The 18,791-nt window shown below is 44.7% G+C and overlaps 1 protein-coding gene across 3 annotated transcripts in view; it reads left to right on the top strand.

Annotated features, from left to right (window-relative positions):
* Positions 1–18,791, top strand: part of LOC138349781 (breast cancer type 2 susceptibility protein-like) — a 74,376-nt gene that overhangs the window by 36,194 nt on the left and 19,391 nt on the right. For all 3 annotated transcript variants that reach the window (XM_069306529.1, XM_069306527.1, XM_069306526.1), the window contains exons 5-8: positions 397–583; positions 2,841–8,136; positions 9,443–9,612; positions 15,225–15,295. In XM_069306529.1, coding sequence (XP_069162630.1) covers positions 397–583; positions 2,841–8,136; positions 9,443–9,612; positions 15,225–15,295 — 5,724 coding nt within the window. The remainder of the gene's footprint in view (positions 1–396; positions 584–2,840; positions 8,137–9,442; positions 9,613–15,224; positions 15,296–18,791) is intronic.

The raw sequence follows: 18,791 nt of genomic DNA on the forward strand, positions 1-18,791 counted from the left end.
TATTATTATTATTATTAAGAGTTTTAAAATACATTACTATGTAGTCATTGTAATCACACACACACACTAATTTATTTTAAAACTCATTATTATTATTATTATTATTATTATTATTATTATTATTAATTTTTTTATTATTTCTTATTAGACAAGTGAGAAAGTTTTATTTTTTTGTGAATGTTTAAAATGTCATATGAATCCTTAAATACTATAACGGTATAGTGACTAGGAATGGCTTTGACTGTGAAAGGATATGGATATTGAGTTTTCAATATACTATACTTAATTTTTCAATGGTTTACGGTTTGCTTCTTATGTTATTAAAGTTATAATTGGCATTTCTGCCTTTTGCTTATTATGTGTTCATTTACAGTGAATTTTTGTATTGCCTTGTAGCACGGGCAACTGTACCGGAGATATTGTAACCAGTTTAGGTGGTAATCTGGACGAGTCTCTGGTGACGTGGACGAGTGCACTCGCCACGCCTACCTCCCACCCTCAAGCTGGTGAGCAAGATGGTCGCACTTCTCCATCAACACTCGAGCGCCTCACTTTACATCCTAAACAAGGACTTAGACAAAATGTAAGTGGATATTTCCTGCCAACCTGATTCAATAATCTCAAAAATTAAGCTGAAGATTCAGGCTGTTTGGTCTTAGGCAAGTTCGTTCTGTTTGTTACTTCGAGAGTAATTAAGGTTTGTCGTGGGATTACCCTTCCACTCTTGAGTCAAGTAGTCTGTGTCCGTCATCCACAAGTACAGGACTGTAGGTGGCATGCTTACCCAGGGATGTTTGATTAAGTAAAAAAACTTCAAAGATTACTCTCATCTCTTTAATATTCTTGCACTATGAATTTGAACCATTTAGAGGAGTGTAGAAGAAATCACAAAGAATTAAGAAGTTAAAATTGCCTTTGCTAGGAGGGCCACCCCTAGTAGCTTCTCTGAACATAAAAGTATCCACTCAATTTAACAACCTATACTGGTCTTGTGCCCTACTCCCTAAGGTGCTTAAGGGAGCCTTAGGGAGTAAGGCTCCCTTATGCCTTACTTTTTCTCATAAGTAACTTACAAAAAAGTTAGGCATAGAGGAGTCCCCTTATGCCTTACTCCATAAGGTCCCTTACTCTAATGTACGGGACATTAGAGTATGGTACTTACCGTACTCTATATGCTTATTTTACTGTTTATAATCCAACCCAGACATATGCAGAGTCCCTGTTTTTCCTTGTCTTTGGGTAGTTAGCTCCGGGGAGCTGAGGGAGGCTCCCCTCAGAAAACCAGCATTAAATGTAATGAAATCCCATTTTCTGGGCGAGTCCTGGAGGCTTCCCGGCATCCATCCCTCCCTCCCGGTCGGTGGTGTTTTCACGTATTATTATATCCAGCCAAAGAACAGCAGGGTGGATTGCCGGTGTGGGGGTCTGGTACTCCCCTTTTCCCCTCCCGGGGAGGGAAGGGTTGTGCAGATAGCGGCACATCGACATGATGTCATTCTCGTTTGCTAATTTTCGTTTGGGGAGTTCTGTCCACTCGTTCGGCTTTCGGTAGCAATAGTTTCACCAGAATAGGGGTTTGTTTGGGGCTCCTACCTTTCTGGGTGCCAGTTCTGGTCAATGGCAGACATAGAATGCTCCCTACCACATGGGGGTTTCTATAGGCCATTGCTCCTCGTGCCTCTCTTGAGGGGCCAGGTTCTGGCTCGTGTTTCCCGGTAGGCAAGAACTCGGTGCACATTGATTGATGCCAGAAAGTTATACATATCCATTCAGCCTGGATAGCTCCAGGTAGCCTTCGGGACTCACCCAGAAAATGGCGTTTCATTACATTCAATGCTGGTTTTTTGCTCTGTGGTTATAGCTTCAAGATGCCACTGGGAGGGGCTCCCTCTAGAACTGTCTCTAGGTTCATCAGTTTGTTGCTGAGCTGTTTATCAGCTTGAGCACTGACCAGGGAAGCTGTCTGAGGGCCGGGGCCAGGCCACCTAGTGGTGGTACTCGGTACTTACTAGTTTCCAGCTAGTTTGAGTGAATACCTTGTTCTGTGTGAAATGTTTGTGGAACTGTTTAGCTGTTTTCAGGCTTTGTTTTCTGTAAAGCCTCCAGTTTTCTGTAAAGCTGCTGACTTACTGGGTGCTTTTTTTGTGGAGCCCCAGATTGTAACTAGCACCCTGTGACTGTGTGTGTGTGTGGGGGGTAGGGGGCAGGCTCTGTAGCTGGTTCCCAATAGGCCAAAAGAACTTCGTGGCTGGTGTGATCTTTTAGTGTAGAGCAATCTCGGCAAGATAACTTCAGGGAGCTAATGGGGCTATTCCAGAAAGAAATGTTTCATTACATTCAACACTGGGTTTTTGTTGTGTGATTTATTGGACACATTCTTCATACTGTAATACATTTTGGAATCAGATTGTTATTTAAGACATGCCTGGTTAAGACGCCTGGTAAAGACATGCCTGGTTAAGACGCCTGGTAAAGACATGCCTGGTTAAGACGCCTGGTAAAGACGCCTGGTAAAGACATGCCTGGTAAAGACGCCTGGTAAAGACAAAATCATTTGATACACTTAACATATACAATACTTATATAATCTTTGGGTTTGTTGGGTGTAATTTCAAGTGTCAAAAAGAATTTTTGGTTCCGTTAATGCTCAATCATAGTGAATAACACAATGCTTGACCTTCTTTGGGTATCAATATTTCACTTACAGTTCATGAACTGTAAGTTGACTGTAAGTGAACTGTAAGTACAGTTCATGAACATGTAGATATTTAGTAGTACTCAGACACAACTTAGTAGATATTTTATTGATGTATATTTGACTAATGTACAAATACCTACAGGTAATGGCTCGTTCACTCTTCAGTCCGCACACACGATCAGTCGAGAGTCCTTCCAGAAGGGAGAAATGTAGTCCTGGTCTTGGTGTTATCAAAGGTCTCTCTCCTCTGCCAGTGTTCATTAACAAACTGACCACAGAGGTTGTGGAGAAGACAAACATAGATAATGAAAGTAAAGAGAAGTTTTTGATTAATGATACACAAACTTTCAGAATATCCCTTGGTAAAAGGTGCATGGAATCCATGGAAGAGGACAGTCATGAAAAAGTTCAGCTTTCCAAAGGAAGGAGGAGGAGAAGCATAGTAACAACTGATACAGAAAATGGGTTTCCCTTGGAGAGCACACCAGATACGAGACACACCTGGACTATAAAGGGTCCGGAGAGAACCAGTACACCGGTGAGAGTAACACCACAGTCGAGGACCTCTTTATTCCCTCGACATTTGGTACTCGCCGATGATGTCCCAGAACCTCAAGAATGCTCGGAGATGATTCAGGTAACCCAAATAGATCACAAGGCTGATAATGCAAAGGAAACTGAAAAGATGCAGACTCCCGAGACAAATATAATTGTGAGAGAGCATCTTAACACTAACCATATTCGTGTTTCTTTACAGTCAGATGTTACAGAAAATTCAGATGAATTAAGTGTGAATCCTCTTGATCTCATTTGCTCACCTGTTAAGGTGGTAAGTAAGAAATGTGTTGAGGGTATGAACAGTGAGGCAAAGCTCAAGAACACTTGCCAAGATGTGACGGCTGGTAGTGATGTCAAGATAATGAGCAGTGGTACAAATATGAGGAAGCCAGATGCTGAGGAACAGCCAGTCATTATTGGAAATATACCACAAAATATTGACACATGCACGGGACCAGACTTAAATATCACATATAACAGTGATGTTAATCATCACCTAGAAATGTATAATCCCAACAGCAAATTATTGCTGCCATCAGAGGCAGAAATTATTCATGAAAAAGCTGAGGAGAAATTCAAAGATAATGAATTGAAGGAGTCTTTTATGACTAGAAACCAAAGTACAGATAATAGCCCCTTAATCCTTGAAGCAAAAACACCCGAACAATCTGGTCAGTGCATTTCAGAAGCTGCTTCTCATGGATCACTCTCAGTACCTTTATTTAAGAAAACTTCTTGCAAATACTTAGACAGTAATGAAGAAAGTCCTGGCCGTGATGCTTCTGATGGTGCAAAGACACCAATATCCACATCTTCAGACTCTTTACAGGGAAAGAGTATTTTGAATAAGCTGAGTTTACGCAAGAAGAAAAACTTGTCGGGCAAGTTCTTGTATCCTTCAAAATCAGAAGAAGGTTACGAGAAACTAAAGATGACATACACAGAAACAATTGGGCTGGTTGAAAGTAGTTCGAGCTCATTCCCAGAGCCTCAACCACCTATCTCCAAAATACAATCTGCTTGTTCAACAAGCTCAGTGCTAAAGGTTTCTCCTGACATTCATAGTATTGCCAACAAGCAGCAGAATTTCCTGTCTCTAACAAGTCTCGAGAAAGATACAAGATTTGAAAGCAATGATGTTTCTTTATCAGATAAGACTACATATTCTCCTTTGGGTTTTGATAAAGAGAAATCATCAAGTCCCAGAAACCAACTAGTACCTGCAGATGGGAAAAGATTGGGGAGCCAGTGGAGCAGCTCAAGAAGAGTGTGTGTTGCATCACCGGTTACCAGCGTCGGTGCCGTCGGGACGGCATTTGATGATCCACACGACACGTTCACAGATGCAGACATTCTTACGATCAGTACTCAGGGCAACAGCCAGAAACCGTTGAATTCTGAACAAGTTTATTTCAATACAGCTTTACCAAAATCTAAATATTGTAATGATAAAGTTTCTAGGAGGTTATCAGGAGGTTTGAGCAGGAAACTGCAGCAAAATGGTGACCAGTCGAAGATGGTCGCCTCCGAGTTTCAGGTTGTTCCCGAGAGAGACCTAACTGAAGAAGAAAATACTTTAGCTGTTTCATCATATTCTCATGGTCCTGAACATGATCAATTGGCTTCACCTCATATTTTACAGCAGGAAAGGTTTAGCCAAATTATGAATGACAGCCTAAATGATGTTTATTTATCAGAAATGGATACAAACCCATGTGTTCCAGTGGTAGATGAGGTGGTTGTCAAGAGTCGGACGGGTGAAGTGCAGCAGGCCAGTGTACTTGACCTTGGTGGTACTGGTGCTCCAAGTAATACGCTTGCAGCAGAAACTGATGATAAGTATCAAAATGATTCCAGAGAAAACATAGGTTCTGGCTTTTATACTAGCAGAGGAAAGCAAATGATAGTAAGCAAAGAAGCTTTGGAGCATGCAAAGAAGCTGGTGAAGGAATTGCCATCTGATGGGTCACTAATGGTAGAAGACACTTCAAGTGATAAGAAGTACACTGCCTGTGTGGCTCCTCGTGGAGTAATTGCTAATGATAAGACTTGCCAGTTCTCAGCACCAGTGTCCATTTCTGGACATTTTCCCACTGTGTGTAGCTTCACTACTGCTCGAGGGTCAAGAGTGACAGTGAACCCAGCGGCCGTGGCGAAAGCCAAGAAGCTTTGGGAAGAGGAAAATTGCGTTACGGAATGTGATCCCGAGAATAGTGATACAGATGTTCAAGATCATTCAAATATTTTACACAAGGTTTTACAAGAGAAAAAGGTAGCCATTGCCCACGATGATAGAGATAGTTTAAACATACATGCCTTGAAAACTGATACATGTGTCACTGTTCAAGCTGACAGTGAATCTTTGCTGAATAAATCTTGTCAAATGTTGCTTAAAAGAACTAAGGATTGTGTTGATGGGAGAAGATGTGATGGGAGAAGTAACGACATGCAAGACTCCTCTAGTAAGTTAGTTAACAAATACCAGTGTGTGGGTGCACCAGATGAAGCATCAAGCAGCGTGAGGGGATTTCAAGGCTTTTCCACAGCTTCTGGATCAAAAATTAATATTAGCAAAGAGGCATTAAAAAAGGCTAAATTGTTGTGGGAGGAAAATACTGGGGAGAGCGACCCTGACGAACACAAAACTGTGAACATACAGAAGAGTGCAAGAAGTGGACGTCGGGTACCGGACGCATCACATACGCTGCAGTCAGAGCGGCAAGGGTCCAGGTGTTCACCAGCAGATTATAATGTGAGTGAGGGAACTGTGCTGAGTGCTGATAGCAGTAATTCACCCAAGTTAAAAACAAGTCAGAGTGCAGTTTCAAAATCTAGCCATAGTGGTGTATGTGAAGCCCAGTCACTTTTGAATGAAAGTGAAAACTTGAAAAGCCATTTGAGATCTGAACCAATTACAGTGAATATTATAGACAAATGCAATGAAAGAAGTATGAAAACATTACCAATAAAGAATAATTCTCCAGTGCCTCAGTCAAAGCATAATATGGCAGCTTGTATATCAAATGAAAATACTAACGTAAGTCATACAAGTAGCATTGGTAACATTTATCACCAGTCGAAAGGGGAAAGTTTCTCTGGTTTTCACACGGCACGTGGAAAAAGAGTATCATTAACCGAAGCGGCTATTGCTAGAGCCAAAACTCTGTGGGAAGAAAGTGACTGTAACGTAATGGTAACTAATAACTCCACTTCCCTTCAGGATGACGGAAATAAATTAATTTTAAGCAGCAGAATTCCACTTTTGGAAAAACAAGGCAATATTTTATCTGAGAATTTAGCACCATCTCTTGAAGAACAGTCAAATATTACACAGCAAAATGCATTGGAAAAGCCTCAGCCTTTGCAGTTTTGTAAGTCAGAGCAATCTTTATTTGATGTTAGGCTCCCTTTAAATACAAGTTACAAAGATTACCAGAGAGCAGGCACAAGCAATCTATTATCAAAGTTAGTTATAAAACAAGAGGAGACTAAACAATATCATCTAGATGAAGAAAAGCAATCATATTTGCTTAATGAAATGAATCGTGATACCGGTTCCATATGTTCAGCTCCAAGTTTTGCAACAGCTCGTGGCAAGCGAATCTTTATAAGTAAGGAAGCTCTTTGTAAAGCTAAAAATATTCTTAGTGAAGATGTGCCATCAAATAATGACAAGGAAGTGAACAGGTGCACAGAGCAATCTTCTTATAATCATAAACAAGTTCAAGGCAAGGAATCGGGGACAAAATTGGAGGGCTTGAGAAGAGCTGATGGTGCAGAGGCCCATGTTAGCCAGGGTGCCTTGGAGAAGGCTCACAAGTTTCTTACTGAAGACAAAGTTGATGAAAAGCACATCATTACTTGGCCACCACAAGAAGCACCAATAGAAAATGTCAATATTAATAATGAGAATAAACTTGAGGCAAGTAAGAGTGGCTGTGGAGACGGGGCGAGCGTTCACTCTTCAACGAACATTAATGAAAGAGGAGAAATTCAGGGAGATGGAAAACATTTCACTGAGAATTTGTGTATGGTGAATGTTACTGAGCTTCATAGCACAGAGACAGAGTATATAAATGCCTTAGCTGGCGAAGCAAGAGGAGTGGATAAAAGCTCAGAAACTTCGGAAGGTGCAGGACAGCCTCTTTCAACAAAGACCAAGTTAAGTGTGTGTATGAAGAAACCGGCACAGACTTGGACACTAGATGACAAAACAAGTAAAGCTTCTAGTAAGGACACCCAGAGTTCATCCGCAGAATTTAAAGAAAGAATTTGTAATATAAATACTGACACAGAAGCAAGCAGAGATCCAGCATGCATAAATATTGGCCTCTCAGGAACTCCAGAACCTACAGAAGAAATCAATAAATCTTTTGTTGAAGATGGAGATATGCTTGAAAACTCTGCACACAGAAGTCCCTCTCCTATACTGGGCTCGCAGAAATGTAGAGAAATTTCTGTTAATAGGTATGCAAATTTGGCAGTAAATATGAGACTACCAGCCCAGCGAAATCTTAAGGTTCACAATTATAACAGAAATCAACTTCAAAATTGTGTATCGGATGTGGATGGAAATCTCCACTTGCCATTGCCGTCCATAGAGGCAGAGAACCATTCAAAAGGCACATGCGAATTGAAAAGCATAATTAAGAATCCTCATTCATCAGACAATGTAGAAATTACAGAAATTACTGAGGCTTTTTTGAATGATGATGATTGGGAACAAGAGGAAACACAAAAGGGTTTGGTGTTGAGAAGGAAACGAAGGCAAGAGTTGACACAGGAGAAGCAGGACAACAGCGACACTAACTCCAAGATGCAGAGATTATCTACGGATATTGTTCAGCTTACGGATGAAAGTGTAACACCTCCTATACAAGGTAATATGTTTAACTTTATGAAGCTTATTATAACTTGACTTACTCAGCTTCAGTGTTTGGTTAGTAATATTGTTGCTCATAACAGCATTTGTCTTGCTCTACTTTGGTATATGAACATACTGCAAGTATCAGGAAAATTTTGGAGCAGGACGGCAGGATCAAAGTAGCGTTGAGGATCACCGCAGATATCTTAACTGGGCTGACTTTTCCATAGATCATGTTATTGTGATTTCATTTTGTATACAGTAGGTATATTCATATTTATATATTTTGAAATTTCTTGAAGTGACCCCCTCATTAGTTTCCCAAGCTAGGTGCCAGTGCAGAGAATCCTTGGGGAGATGCACCAGGTGTCTGAGGCCCGGCCTTTCCTACTGGGAGTCAGGTCTAGTCTGGCTGTATACAAGGTGAGGGGAAGCTGGGGGACCAGAGATGAATCCAAAACCAAGGGGAAAAATCCCACCTGAGAGCATAAGCACGTCCAAATGAGCAATGGCCCAAGGAAAATTAGATACCTGCAGGTAACTAAGTTAATGATAATTGCTGCAGTGTAAACACCCTGTAATGTGTCTGACCACCACAAGGTGATAGCCTAGGGCACCTGGAGTCCCAACCAGTCTGCCTCCTCACTCGCCTGGTCACTATCTCATATGGCACAGTGTCATCTGATGGGGCCCATTTTCTGCTTCATCAAACATTTGTTTTGTTTGTGGCCATGGTTTTGTGTGGGGAGCCCCTTTGGCTCCTTGGAGCTATCGGGCTAATATGCGATACATTAGACCAGGGCCTTTAGTCAATGGCGTTCTGCCTACCGGGGACCATGAGCGAGAACCTGGCCCCCTCAGAGAGGTGCAAGGAGCAATGGCCCTGGGAACTGTGGTCGTGGCTCCCAGTAGGTCAGCAAGAGTCTCAGAAGCCTGGTACTCTTCTCAGGGCTGGGCTTTACCTCGGGTCATGGCTCCCAGTAGGTCAGCGAGGGTCTCAGAAGTGTACCAGAAGCCTGGTACACTTCTCAGGGCTGGGCTTCACCATGGGTCATGGCTCCCAGTAGGTCAGCGAGGGTCTCAGAAGCTTGGGACACTTCTCAGGGCTGGGCTTCACCATGGGTCATGGCTCCCAGTAGGTTAGCGAGGGTCTCAGAAGCCTGGGACACTTCTCAGGGCTGGGCTTCACCATGGGTCATGGCTCCCAGTAGGTTAGCGAGGGTCTCAGAAGCCTGGGACACGTCTCAGGGCTGGGCTTCACCTTGGGAACCTATTTGGCCCCACAAAAACAAAAAATCATTACTAATTTATATTATTTTTAGATTGTGATGCAGAAGTCGCAGCTGAGAGAGAGATGTTAAGATTGAAGCAAATTAAAATTATTCGGTCGAAGGAGACGGTGCGTGTTCAGCCTATTCAGGGATCTCTACATAAAATTAGAAGCGAGAGAAAAATGGAGAGACGCCCACTTCAGTCACTTGGTGCATTAAAGGTAAATGATCTTTAAAAGTTTTTGTCATTTGAAATTGTGGTTTAGAGTCTTCATATTCAATTGAGTTGAAGTTATATTTCTCACATTTGGATTGCTTTGACTCGTAAATAAACATTTAACAGAAAATTTAGTTGAAGTCCACTTTGGATGATATCTCACACAGGAATTGTTCTTCAGTTTTCCTGCACCAAGTTTGTCTTTTACTACCATGCTTCTGTTTAGAGTACCATATCACTCTGTGTGTACTCTATATGTATATGTACTCTACAACACCTGTGTACTCTACAGCACACATGATTGCTGGTATTTATGTCAATATTTCCTCACTGGTAAAGGAAACCTAAATTCTCAGCAACTCACAGATGCCCAAGTTTGCATCATGAGGCTTTCTAGAGGGGAAACCCCCCCCCCCCCCTCCCTCCCCTCCTGGTGGTTCCCTGAAGCTGTCTTGCTGAGATTGATCCAAACTGAAAGGCCCCATCAGTCACACAAGTTGTGTTTGGCCTAGTGGGTACCAGAGCCAGGACCCCCCCCCCTGGTGGTTCCCTGAAGCTGTCTTGCTGAGATTGATCCAAACTGAAAGGCCCCATCAGTCACACAAGTTGTGTTTGGCCTAGTGGGTACCAGAGCCAGGACCCCCCCCCCCTGGTGGTTCCCTGAAGCTGTCTTGCTAAGATTGATCCAAACTGAAAGGCCCCATCAGTCACACAAGTTGTGTTTGGCCTAGTGGGTACCAGTGGGTACATATAGCCAGGACCCCCTCACAGAGACACAGGGTGATCTTATCTTGAGGTTATCTTGAGATGATTTCGGGGCTTAGCGTCCCTGCGGCCCAGTCCTTGACCAGGCATCTTTTTTGTTACACATACCCAGGAAGCAGTCCGTAGCAGCTGTCTAACTCCCAGGTACCTATATACTGCTAGGTGAACAGGAGCATCAGGGTGAAAGAAACATTTTGCCCATTTGTCTCCGCCTACCCCGGGGATCAAACCTGGAACCTCAGGACTATGAATCTGAAGCGCTGTCCACCCAGCTGTCAGGCGCCAAGCGGGTCAATGACAATTCATCAACCTACTGCATAAATTCTCAAGAAAGTCAGCAAAGCTTTAGACAACTGCAGGTTTCTCAGGAAACAAAGCTTCTAACTGGCAAACAATTCTGCAAACAATTCACACAGAACTAGCTCGAATGTCGTTAGTGCCGATTACCACCACTAGGCGGCCTGGTTCCAGTGCTCGGCTAGCTTCCTTGATCAGTTCAGTTACTGATGAGGCAATGATGAGGTAAGGATTGGTTCTGCGTGTAGTGTTCTGGTCTGCCAGCCATGAGCAAGCCCCGTCACCTGTCGCTTCAAATTAACACTTTCGCTGTCCGATGCTTCATATTCTGTCACGAAACCAAAATATGGAGTATGCCTGATGACGCAAATGGTGTCATTAATTAACAAAAAATTGTAGAAATTCCATTTATTTTCTGAATTCTATGGGACTTGTTTTAAAATGAGCTCCAACTTCTGCCCATTCTCTCTATACCCCACATGGCACCCTGACCCCGCTATGTGGGCAACCCCCCCCCCTCCCCCACACTGGAGGCTCACTGTTCTTGTGACCTCGCTCATGACAGCCGCGGTCTTCTCTCAAGTCAAAAAGTTTCCCCATTCTGGTTATTTTATCTTAGGTATTTGTTGTTGCAGTGTTGTAAACACTGCAAATTGACTTCCAGATGGATACTGATCAAGAATAGAGCCAATCCATGACGAAAGCATTGAGAGAAACACGTATGAGGAAAAAGTTAGAGAGTTTTCGTCGAAAGTATAGAAAAGTGAGACTTGTATGTTCTTATGTGCAAATATTCCTTTACAGCATCCTATTGTGAACAATTTGATACCAAATTGAACGACATAGCACGAAATTTGAGGTCAGAAAGCTAAGAAGAGTATAAACATTTTTGTGTGGTGGCGGTGAGCTCTCAGGCTACCTTGCCGTGCATGGTGGGCCTAAAGTATAGGAAAGTGAGACTTATATGTTCTTATATGCACATATTCCTTTAGAATATTCTATTGCAAACTATTTGATACTGAATTGAATGACATAGCACAAAAATTGAGGTTAGAAACTAAAAAGAGTATTTGCATAAACGTTTGTGTTTGGTGGTGAGTTCGCGCACACTGCTCGGCTGACCTTGAGGAGCGCGGCAGATCACCTGCCGGGGCAGCAAAAGTGTTGAGTGAAGTGATGGAGTTGGGGGGGGGGGTCACTGGGGTGTAACTCATCTGGCTCTTGGGATGGCCCATCCCTTCAACAGCAAAGGCAGCAGTTAAGCCATCTCTTCCTGCTGAGGGTTTGAAATGTTCTTTACAACCACTTCTTTCCTCCACTCCCTCTACATATGATGTCACCTGCTATCCATGGCATTGGGCATATTGAATGGCTCTGCCCTGGAGCCATCATGCATGACTTCTGTGGTTAGGGGGGAGGGTGTTAGGCATGGTGGGCCAGTGGGAGCTTTTTTCCCCATTTCGGGGCTCTGTTCCTTCTGCAGGGGATTTTGCTCCTGGCGGTTGGTTTTGTATTTTTCCTCCTCCTTGGTGTGTGTGTGTGTTCCTTCAATAGCTTCCCCTGCATTTGGTTCTGTGTACCATTAGGTGCTTTGGCTTCACTAGTGGGGGGAAGGAAGGGGATTCCTGTGCCCTGCAGTGCTCCATCAGTGGCCTGTTTTGTAGCCGTTTCAGTACCTCTCATGGAAATTGAACCTCTTCTCTGTTTTGACTGGGTCTTGTGGTCATTGCTTGTCCTGGATGGATGATACACCCTCTTTCTTTTGAGGGTTTGGCTTGGATTCTCTCCGTCGGAGGCAGAGGGGGGTTCCTTGTATTCTTAAGGATATCTTATTTTTGCCCGTGTATTTACGTCTGGTCTGGGTTTGCTAGATTTGAATGTATGTTGTAGGGTTCAGTATTCCCTAGGTTAGTTTCATACTTTGGAATTAAATGCTTTTTGTTTTCAGTACCTTGTAGTTTCTGTATCGATACATGGCAATTATGACTTTGTTTTAATTCTCAATGTACAGTCATGATATTGTTCTCTTTCTGCCCTATTTTAAACAATGGCAACAGGATTTTTTTTTTTGGGGGGAAGATGGTGTTGCAGTTCCATTGTACTGGCTTGTTGGAGTTCCACCTGTATTTTTCCTTGTGGTAACTATGAAGTTTCCTGGCATTATTCTTATTCCTATTACTATCCCCCTTCTTATTGGTTGGTTATAAATAAGAGCTGCCTTGTATGGGCCAATAGGCCCTCTGCAGTTACCTTTGTTCTTTTTCCTGTTTCTATCCCCTCTACTACACCTTACCTTGCGTACCTTTTGCCCTGCTCCTCACCTCTCTCTTGCCTATTTATTGCCTTCATCTCCTTCCCTCATCACAATCGACTTGAGAATGGTTCAGGACGGACCGAAACGTCGTCGTCCCTTCATATTCTAGTGTGTGGTCTGGTCATCATACTTCAGCCACATTATTGTGACTCATCGCCTGCTTTCCTGGCATTAGTTTTGCTACTACAGTGGTTCCTTTGTTTACGAATTTAATCCATTCCCAGAGACGGATCGTAACCCGAAAAGAATTTTCCCGTAATGTAAATTGAATTAATCCATTCCACACTCCCAAAAATATTACAGTACCTTCAAAATATATTTCATACATAATACACACAAATATTTTGTACTATAGTACAGTATGTACAAGTTATAGCTTACCTTTATTGATGACTCTTGTTGGTGTGTGGAAGATGGTGTGGAGGGGGAAGAGGAGGAGGAGAGGTGTTAGTGTTTGGAAGGGGAGTTCCGTTCCATTATAACATCAGGCAGTGATGTCTTCTCTGGGGTACTCTCTCTCCTACGTTTTGCAGGCATACCATTAGGGCCTAGACGCGGATTCACGAAGCAGTTACGCAAGCACTTACGAACCTGTCCATCTTTTCTCAATCTTTGGCAGCTTTGTTTACTATTATTAATCAGTTAATGAGCTCTGAAGCACCATGAGGCTGTTCATAAAAATAACAACAGTTGATTAGGAAGTTTTCATGCTTGTAAACTGTTTGATAAATGTAACCAAAACCATTCTGGTTTTGTTCTGGTGGCCTGGAATTTAGTCATATTCCTAGTACCAGTTGTGTGTTTCTTTGGGCCATATCTTCCAACCTGGGTTCTCTTATGTGCCTAGGGAACCAGGCTCTTACTGTGTCTAGTGCCTGCTGCCTCCCCTCCTCTCTGGTAGGTCCCATTTTTTCTGTGTCGTTAGTTAGCTTCAGGGAGCCACCAGGGACGCTCCCCCAGAAACCCAGTATTGAATGTAATGAAATGCCTCTTAAGAGGAACCCTAGTGGCTCCCCGACTCCCTCCCTACCTCCAGGTTCGTTGGTTCTTCATTGGGTTGTTTATTAACTCCAGAACTGACCAGTGGAGCCAGCTGAGGGCCGAGGTCGCTTTGCCTGGTGGTGGTAACTGGCACTAATGAATTTCGAGCTAGTTTGAGTGAATCCTTTGTTCTTTGTGAATTGTTTGTGAAGCTCTTTTGGTCGTTTCCTGGCTTTCTTTGCTGTGAAACCCTCCAGAGGTTTATAAAGCTTCACTAACATTCTGGAGGCTATTTCAGTAGGTGTCACTGATCCAAGAGCCCTTAAACTCGCACAAGGCAAAAGCATATCTGGAGGAGATATCCAGAGACCTCAAACGAAACCCACAAGGGATTGGTCTCGAAGGACTGACGAAACGGGACTCCCAAGCACTGGGGACACTCGCTGGGATTTATATAAGCAAACCAACATGGCCTAGTTAACATGGCTGTGAAGGTCAACCTTGGTGTGCCATGTAAAACAAGCACTCAAACCCTCAGTGCGCCCCGCCAGCCAAAACTTTCGTACCTAACCCAGGGTCTAGACAGAGAGGCAAAAGCGCCCACCCCCCCCTCCGACACACCTGATGAAAGGCCCCACCCTGGTGGTACAGCCTTGTAAGAGCGAACTCTTGAACATACCAGGGAGGAGAACTGTCAGTGCAGGAGTAGCAGCAGGGGAGTGCACACTCACAAGTGCACTGTGAGCACAGTGTTCAGAGAAGGTAGCCCTGAGCACATGCTGTTCCAAGAACCCTATGAGCCAGATCCACACAACACAGACTGGATAGAGAACATGCTCATGAAGCCAACTTGAAATATGGAACAATACCAAGCAAATGGCACACTATAGAACCAAGTCCAAGGATTGCTGGCACTTGGCCGAGAAGCAGTGGGACCCATGTGGCTGCTTCCTGGGACCCACGTGGCTGCTTCCTGGGACCCACGTGGCTGCTTCCTGGGACCCCAGGAACACTGCAATAGACATCCGGTGGTGTCTACATCTGACACAGAACTGGATTTGAAGGCTGGGGAGACCTATGGGGGCATTTCCTAGGCTTGGCTGGACCACTCCTTTGCCTCGGAAGCCACTGATGGCCCTCCAGAAATGGCCATTTCATTACATTCAACTCTTCATTTTTATCACAAATGCTATAGCCATTAAATTAAGACATTTCAGATGTTAAAAAGACTCAGATTCCTAATTCTTTCTTTTGGACAGATATTCAGGGGATGGAAAAAAGTAACTGCAAAAACTGCTGTCAAGTATCAGTTTCAAGTGGAAGATAAAAGGTATGTGTTGGTAACTCCAGAGCAAGTGAATGTTTGTCGCCAGTGGTGGGGGGGGGGTGTGTTGGTAACTCCAGAGCAAGTGAATGTTTGTCGCCAGTGGTGGGGGGGGGGGGGGAGTTTATATCATTCATGTTAAATGTACATTTTAGTACAGTACTGAACAAGTACTCTCTTAGTCCAAACACCAACTGGTGTGTACACAGGGCTCTGTACCTTAGGTAATTAGGTAGGTAGAGCCCAGGTAGGTAATTACCATCCAGATGGACATACAGTTTATGGCGACTTATTATGCACGGTGGCACAGTGGTCTGTGCAGTCGGGGTCACAGCCGAAAGGTCTTGGGGTCAGTTCCCATTGCAAGACATCAGTACTTGGGCATAATTGTCTTTCAGCTGATGCCTCTGTTCACCTACTAGTAAATAGGTAGTGAGGTGTTGTGGGGAAGGTCTATGGATGGTGAAGCCAAATGATTAAAACAGTTTCCAAGATATGTCAGAAGTAAACTAGAATATGGCTTGGTGCCTTTTTTCTCAAAAAAGTGATAACTGGAAAAGGTGCAGTGCATGCTACTGAATATCTGAAAAAATTAGATATGATGAAACTAGTGGACACAAGAAAGAGGTGATATGATCACTACATATAAAATTGCAAGAGGAATGGACAGTGACTTTCCTAAAATACCAGCTCCTTTTTCAAAGATTGTGCCTATTAAGGAAAAATCATTAAAAACTCATTTGTAACAGTATTAACCCTTAAAATGCAAATAAGATAAATCAAGCATTATCTTTATGCACACCGAAAAACAACTAAAAAAGTTTTGTCTTCCTATATTGTGCTATATTGTTAAAATCATGCTCTGAGAAAAGGAAAAAATATAAAAAATCATTTAACTTTTTCATTTTGGGAATATTTATTGGAGGCCTCCACAATACTGACTGGAAACCCGAGGCAAAGTTCGTAATCCGATTCGTATTTTACAAAGAAACTGGGCTCGTAACCCGAAAAATTCATAAAGAGGGGCATTCATAAGCTGAGGTGTCACTGTACTCCTGTTTGACCCTTGGTGGTTGTTTGCTGGTTGGGTCGCGTTGGGCTCCCCAACTTGCATAATCACAGCGGCCGTGACTCTTTCTGGTTTCCTGGGTTGTGGTGCTTCCTCGGAGTTCTTTTTCATTCTTTAGCTTGTTTTATTGCCCGTTGGGAGGCCGCCACAGTCCATATTAGGTGATACCTAGATTCAGACGGATGGACCTCCTCTGGGCCTCTGGGGTAGCTCACTATACAGGGGGCCAGTTTGCCCAGATATATACAGGATACAACCGGTTTTGGCGGTCCAGCGCCTGGGCTTCCTGTAGGGAAACAACCTTCTGCAGGCCCTGGAATACCCCATTGGGACTTAGTTGGCTGCAATGGACGAGTCTTCTGCATCCCATCTCGCCCTGTGTGAGTTTGAGGGTTGCTCGCTGCCCCTGACTCAGGGTGACGATCACCTGTACTACCTCCGTCATGTTGCTTGTTGGGTCGATGACACCTTCGACCCGGAAGTTTGAGAGACTTGTTCTCTACTCGTACTCCAATTTTTCCATGCTGTTACAGCTGAGGCTAGGGGTCAAACGGCTAGCCCATTGCATGCTAGGTTTAGGTTGCTGCAATGCGCATGGTTGGTTGCCTGCTCGAATTCCTCGGGGCGGCCCTGTTTTGGTTATAGGGACCCGGACTTGGGGACATTGGTCGCTTCGACCTTGGTTCCGTCCATGCTCCTTCATCCTTCCCTTGTTGGTGTGGTTCACCATTCTCCTTCCCCCCCCCCCCCCCCCTTCCCCTGCTTCTGGCTCCCAAATTCTGAGGTTTCAGGGTCGGAACAGAGTTTAGCTGGGAATGAGGCTCAGGCGGCTCCAAGGGTTGCCCCATTCAAGGCAGGGATGGAGGCATTCGAGACAGTTCCTCCCACCGAGGCTTCTGGGTCCTTCCAGCAGGTCCCTTTCTTGGATGTTTTTTCCTTGGACTCTGCCTTTTCTTCAAGGGGGGGAGGGCATTGAGGATGGCTCTGCCTCAGATCCTAATTGGATGGATTCGTGCTAAGGGGGAGGCGGCCTGGAGTGCTTAGGCCCGTTTCGACCTTACCTGGCTTTTGGTGCCTTCAGGGTGGGGTCTGCTGTTGCAAGGTTCGGTGTTTTTGTTCCTCCTTCCCCCCCCCCCCCCCCTTCCTTGTACGAATTTGATATAATATCGGCTCCTCCCCGTCCAGGTTCATTTCAGGGTTCCCTTGGGCTTCGCGGCTGCGTCCTTCTGGGTTTTCGACTTCTCAAATTTCCTCAGCGGCAGTTTGGGAGAACCCTAGATGCGTACCTCCTGCATACCCAGTTTCCGCCTCAGTGCTCGACCTGGTCTTTCTTTCTTTGCCGTATTGGATACATTGCAAGGTGCCAGTGTCTTCTTGGCTTGTGGACTGCCCTTTCTTTTCATTGGGGGCATGGTGTATGTTCTGTCGTTCTCACAGTCTTGAGTGGCGGGAGCTCCCTATGATGTCGCAAGTGTACTTGGGGGGCACACTTGAGCATCTTAATGAGTGCTTGTACACCCATGTGCTTTCTCATGAGATTGGTGTGCTCCAGTTGCATGTCCAGGTCCCTACCGTTTCAACATCTTTGGCTATGGAAGATCATCATGTTCGCGGGCATAATGGCTTCAGTTCTTCGCTTCTTTTCCCTTTTCTAGTTGTCCTCGGATTGGCTTGTGGAAGATGTGGAGGAGTTGGCTGCCGGGTCATCATCTGCCGCGTTGACTTCGGCGGCCAAGGCCTCGCCGGCACTGCTTAAGCTGTTTGCGCCTATCCTCCGGGAGGCGGTGTCCTTGTTTTATGCCTCTCGCCTTGTGTGTTGGCAGGCAGGTGTGCCCTCCACACACTCAGCAGTTTGGCTGTCACTTCGGAGGATTTGGATCACTCGGGGTTTTACCATCCACCTCCATTCGAACTGTTCTCCGGTGGTTCATTGCCTGAACCACAGGGGTTCCCGTCGGTCCTTACCTCTTTGGGGCTGGTCACTTCGAGTGGCTCGTCTGCTGGCTTCTCGGGGTTTGGCTCTCCATGAGGTTCATATCCGGGGAGTATCCAATGTCCTGGCGGACGTCCTGTCTTGGTTTATTCCCGTCTACGGAATGTCATTCCCCTGTCGTTGCCAACTCCTCCGGTTGGCTCTGCCGGATGTACGGACTCCTGGGAGTGAACTTCATGTCTCCTTGGTCTCTGCATCTCCTGATCTATGTGGCACCCTTCCCTGACTGCAAGGCTGCCGCGGTGGACACCTTTTGACAGGACTGGTCGAGGAGGGATTGCCTGTACCTCTTTTCCCCAGTCCAGCTGTTTCTTCGGGTTCTGGCTCAGTTGGAGTCCTACCAAAGAAGAGTAGTCCTCGTGGCCCCTTGGTGGCTGGCCTAGCCTTGGTTCCAGGCGCTGCTTGCTCTGTGTGCGAACCCAGGGCATTTTCCGCGGCTC

Source organism: Procambarus clarkii, chromosome 58 (genome assembly GCF_040958095.1).
Source record: "Procambarus clarkii isolate CNS0578487 chromosome 58, FALCON_Pclarkii_2.0, whole genome shotgun sequence".
Classification (NCBI taxonomy): Eukaryota; Metazoa; Arthropoda; class Malacostraca; order Decapoda; family Cambaridae; genus Procambarus; species Procambarus clarkii.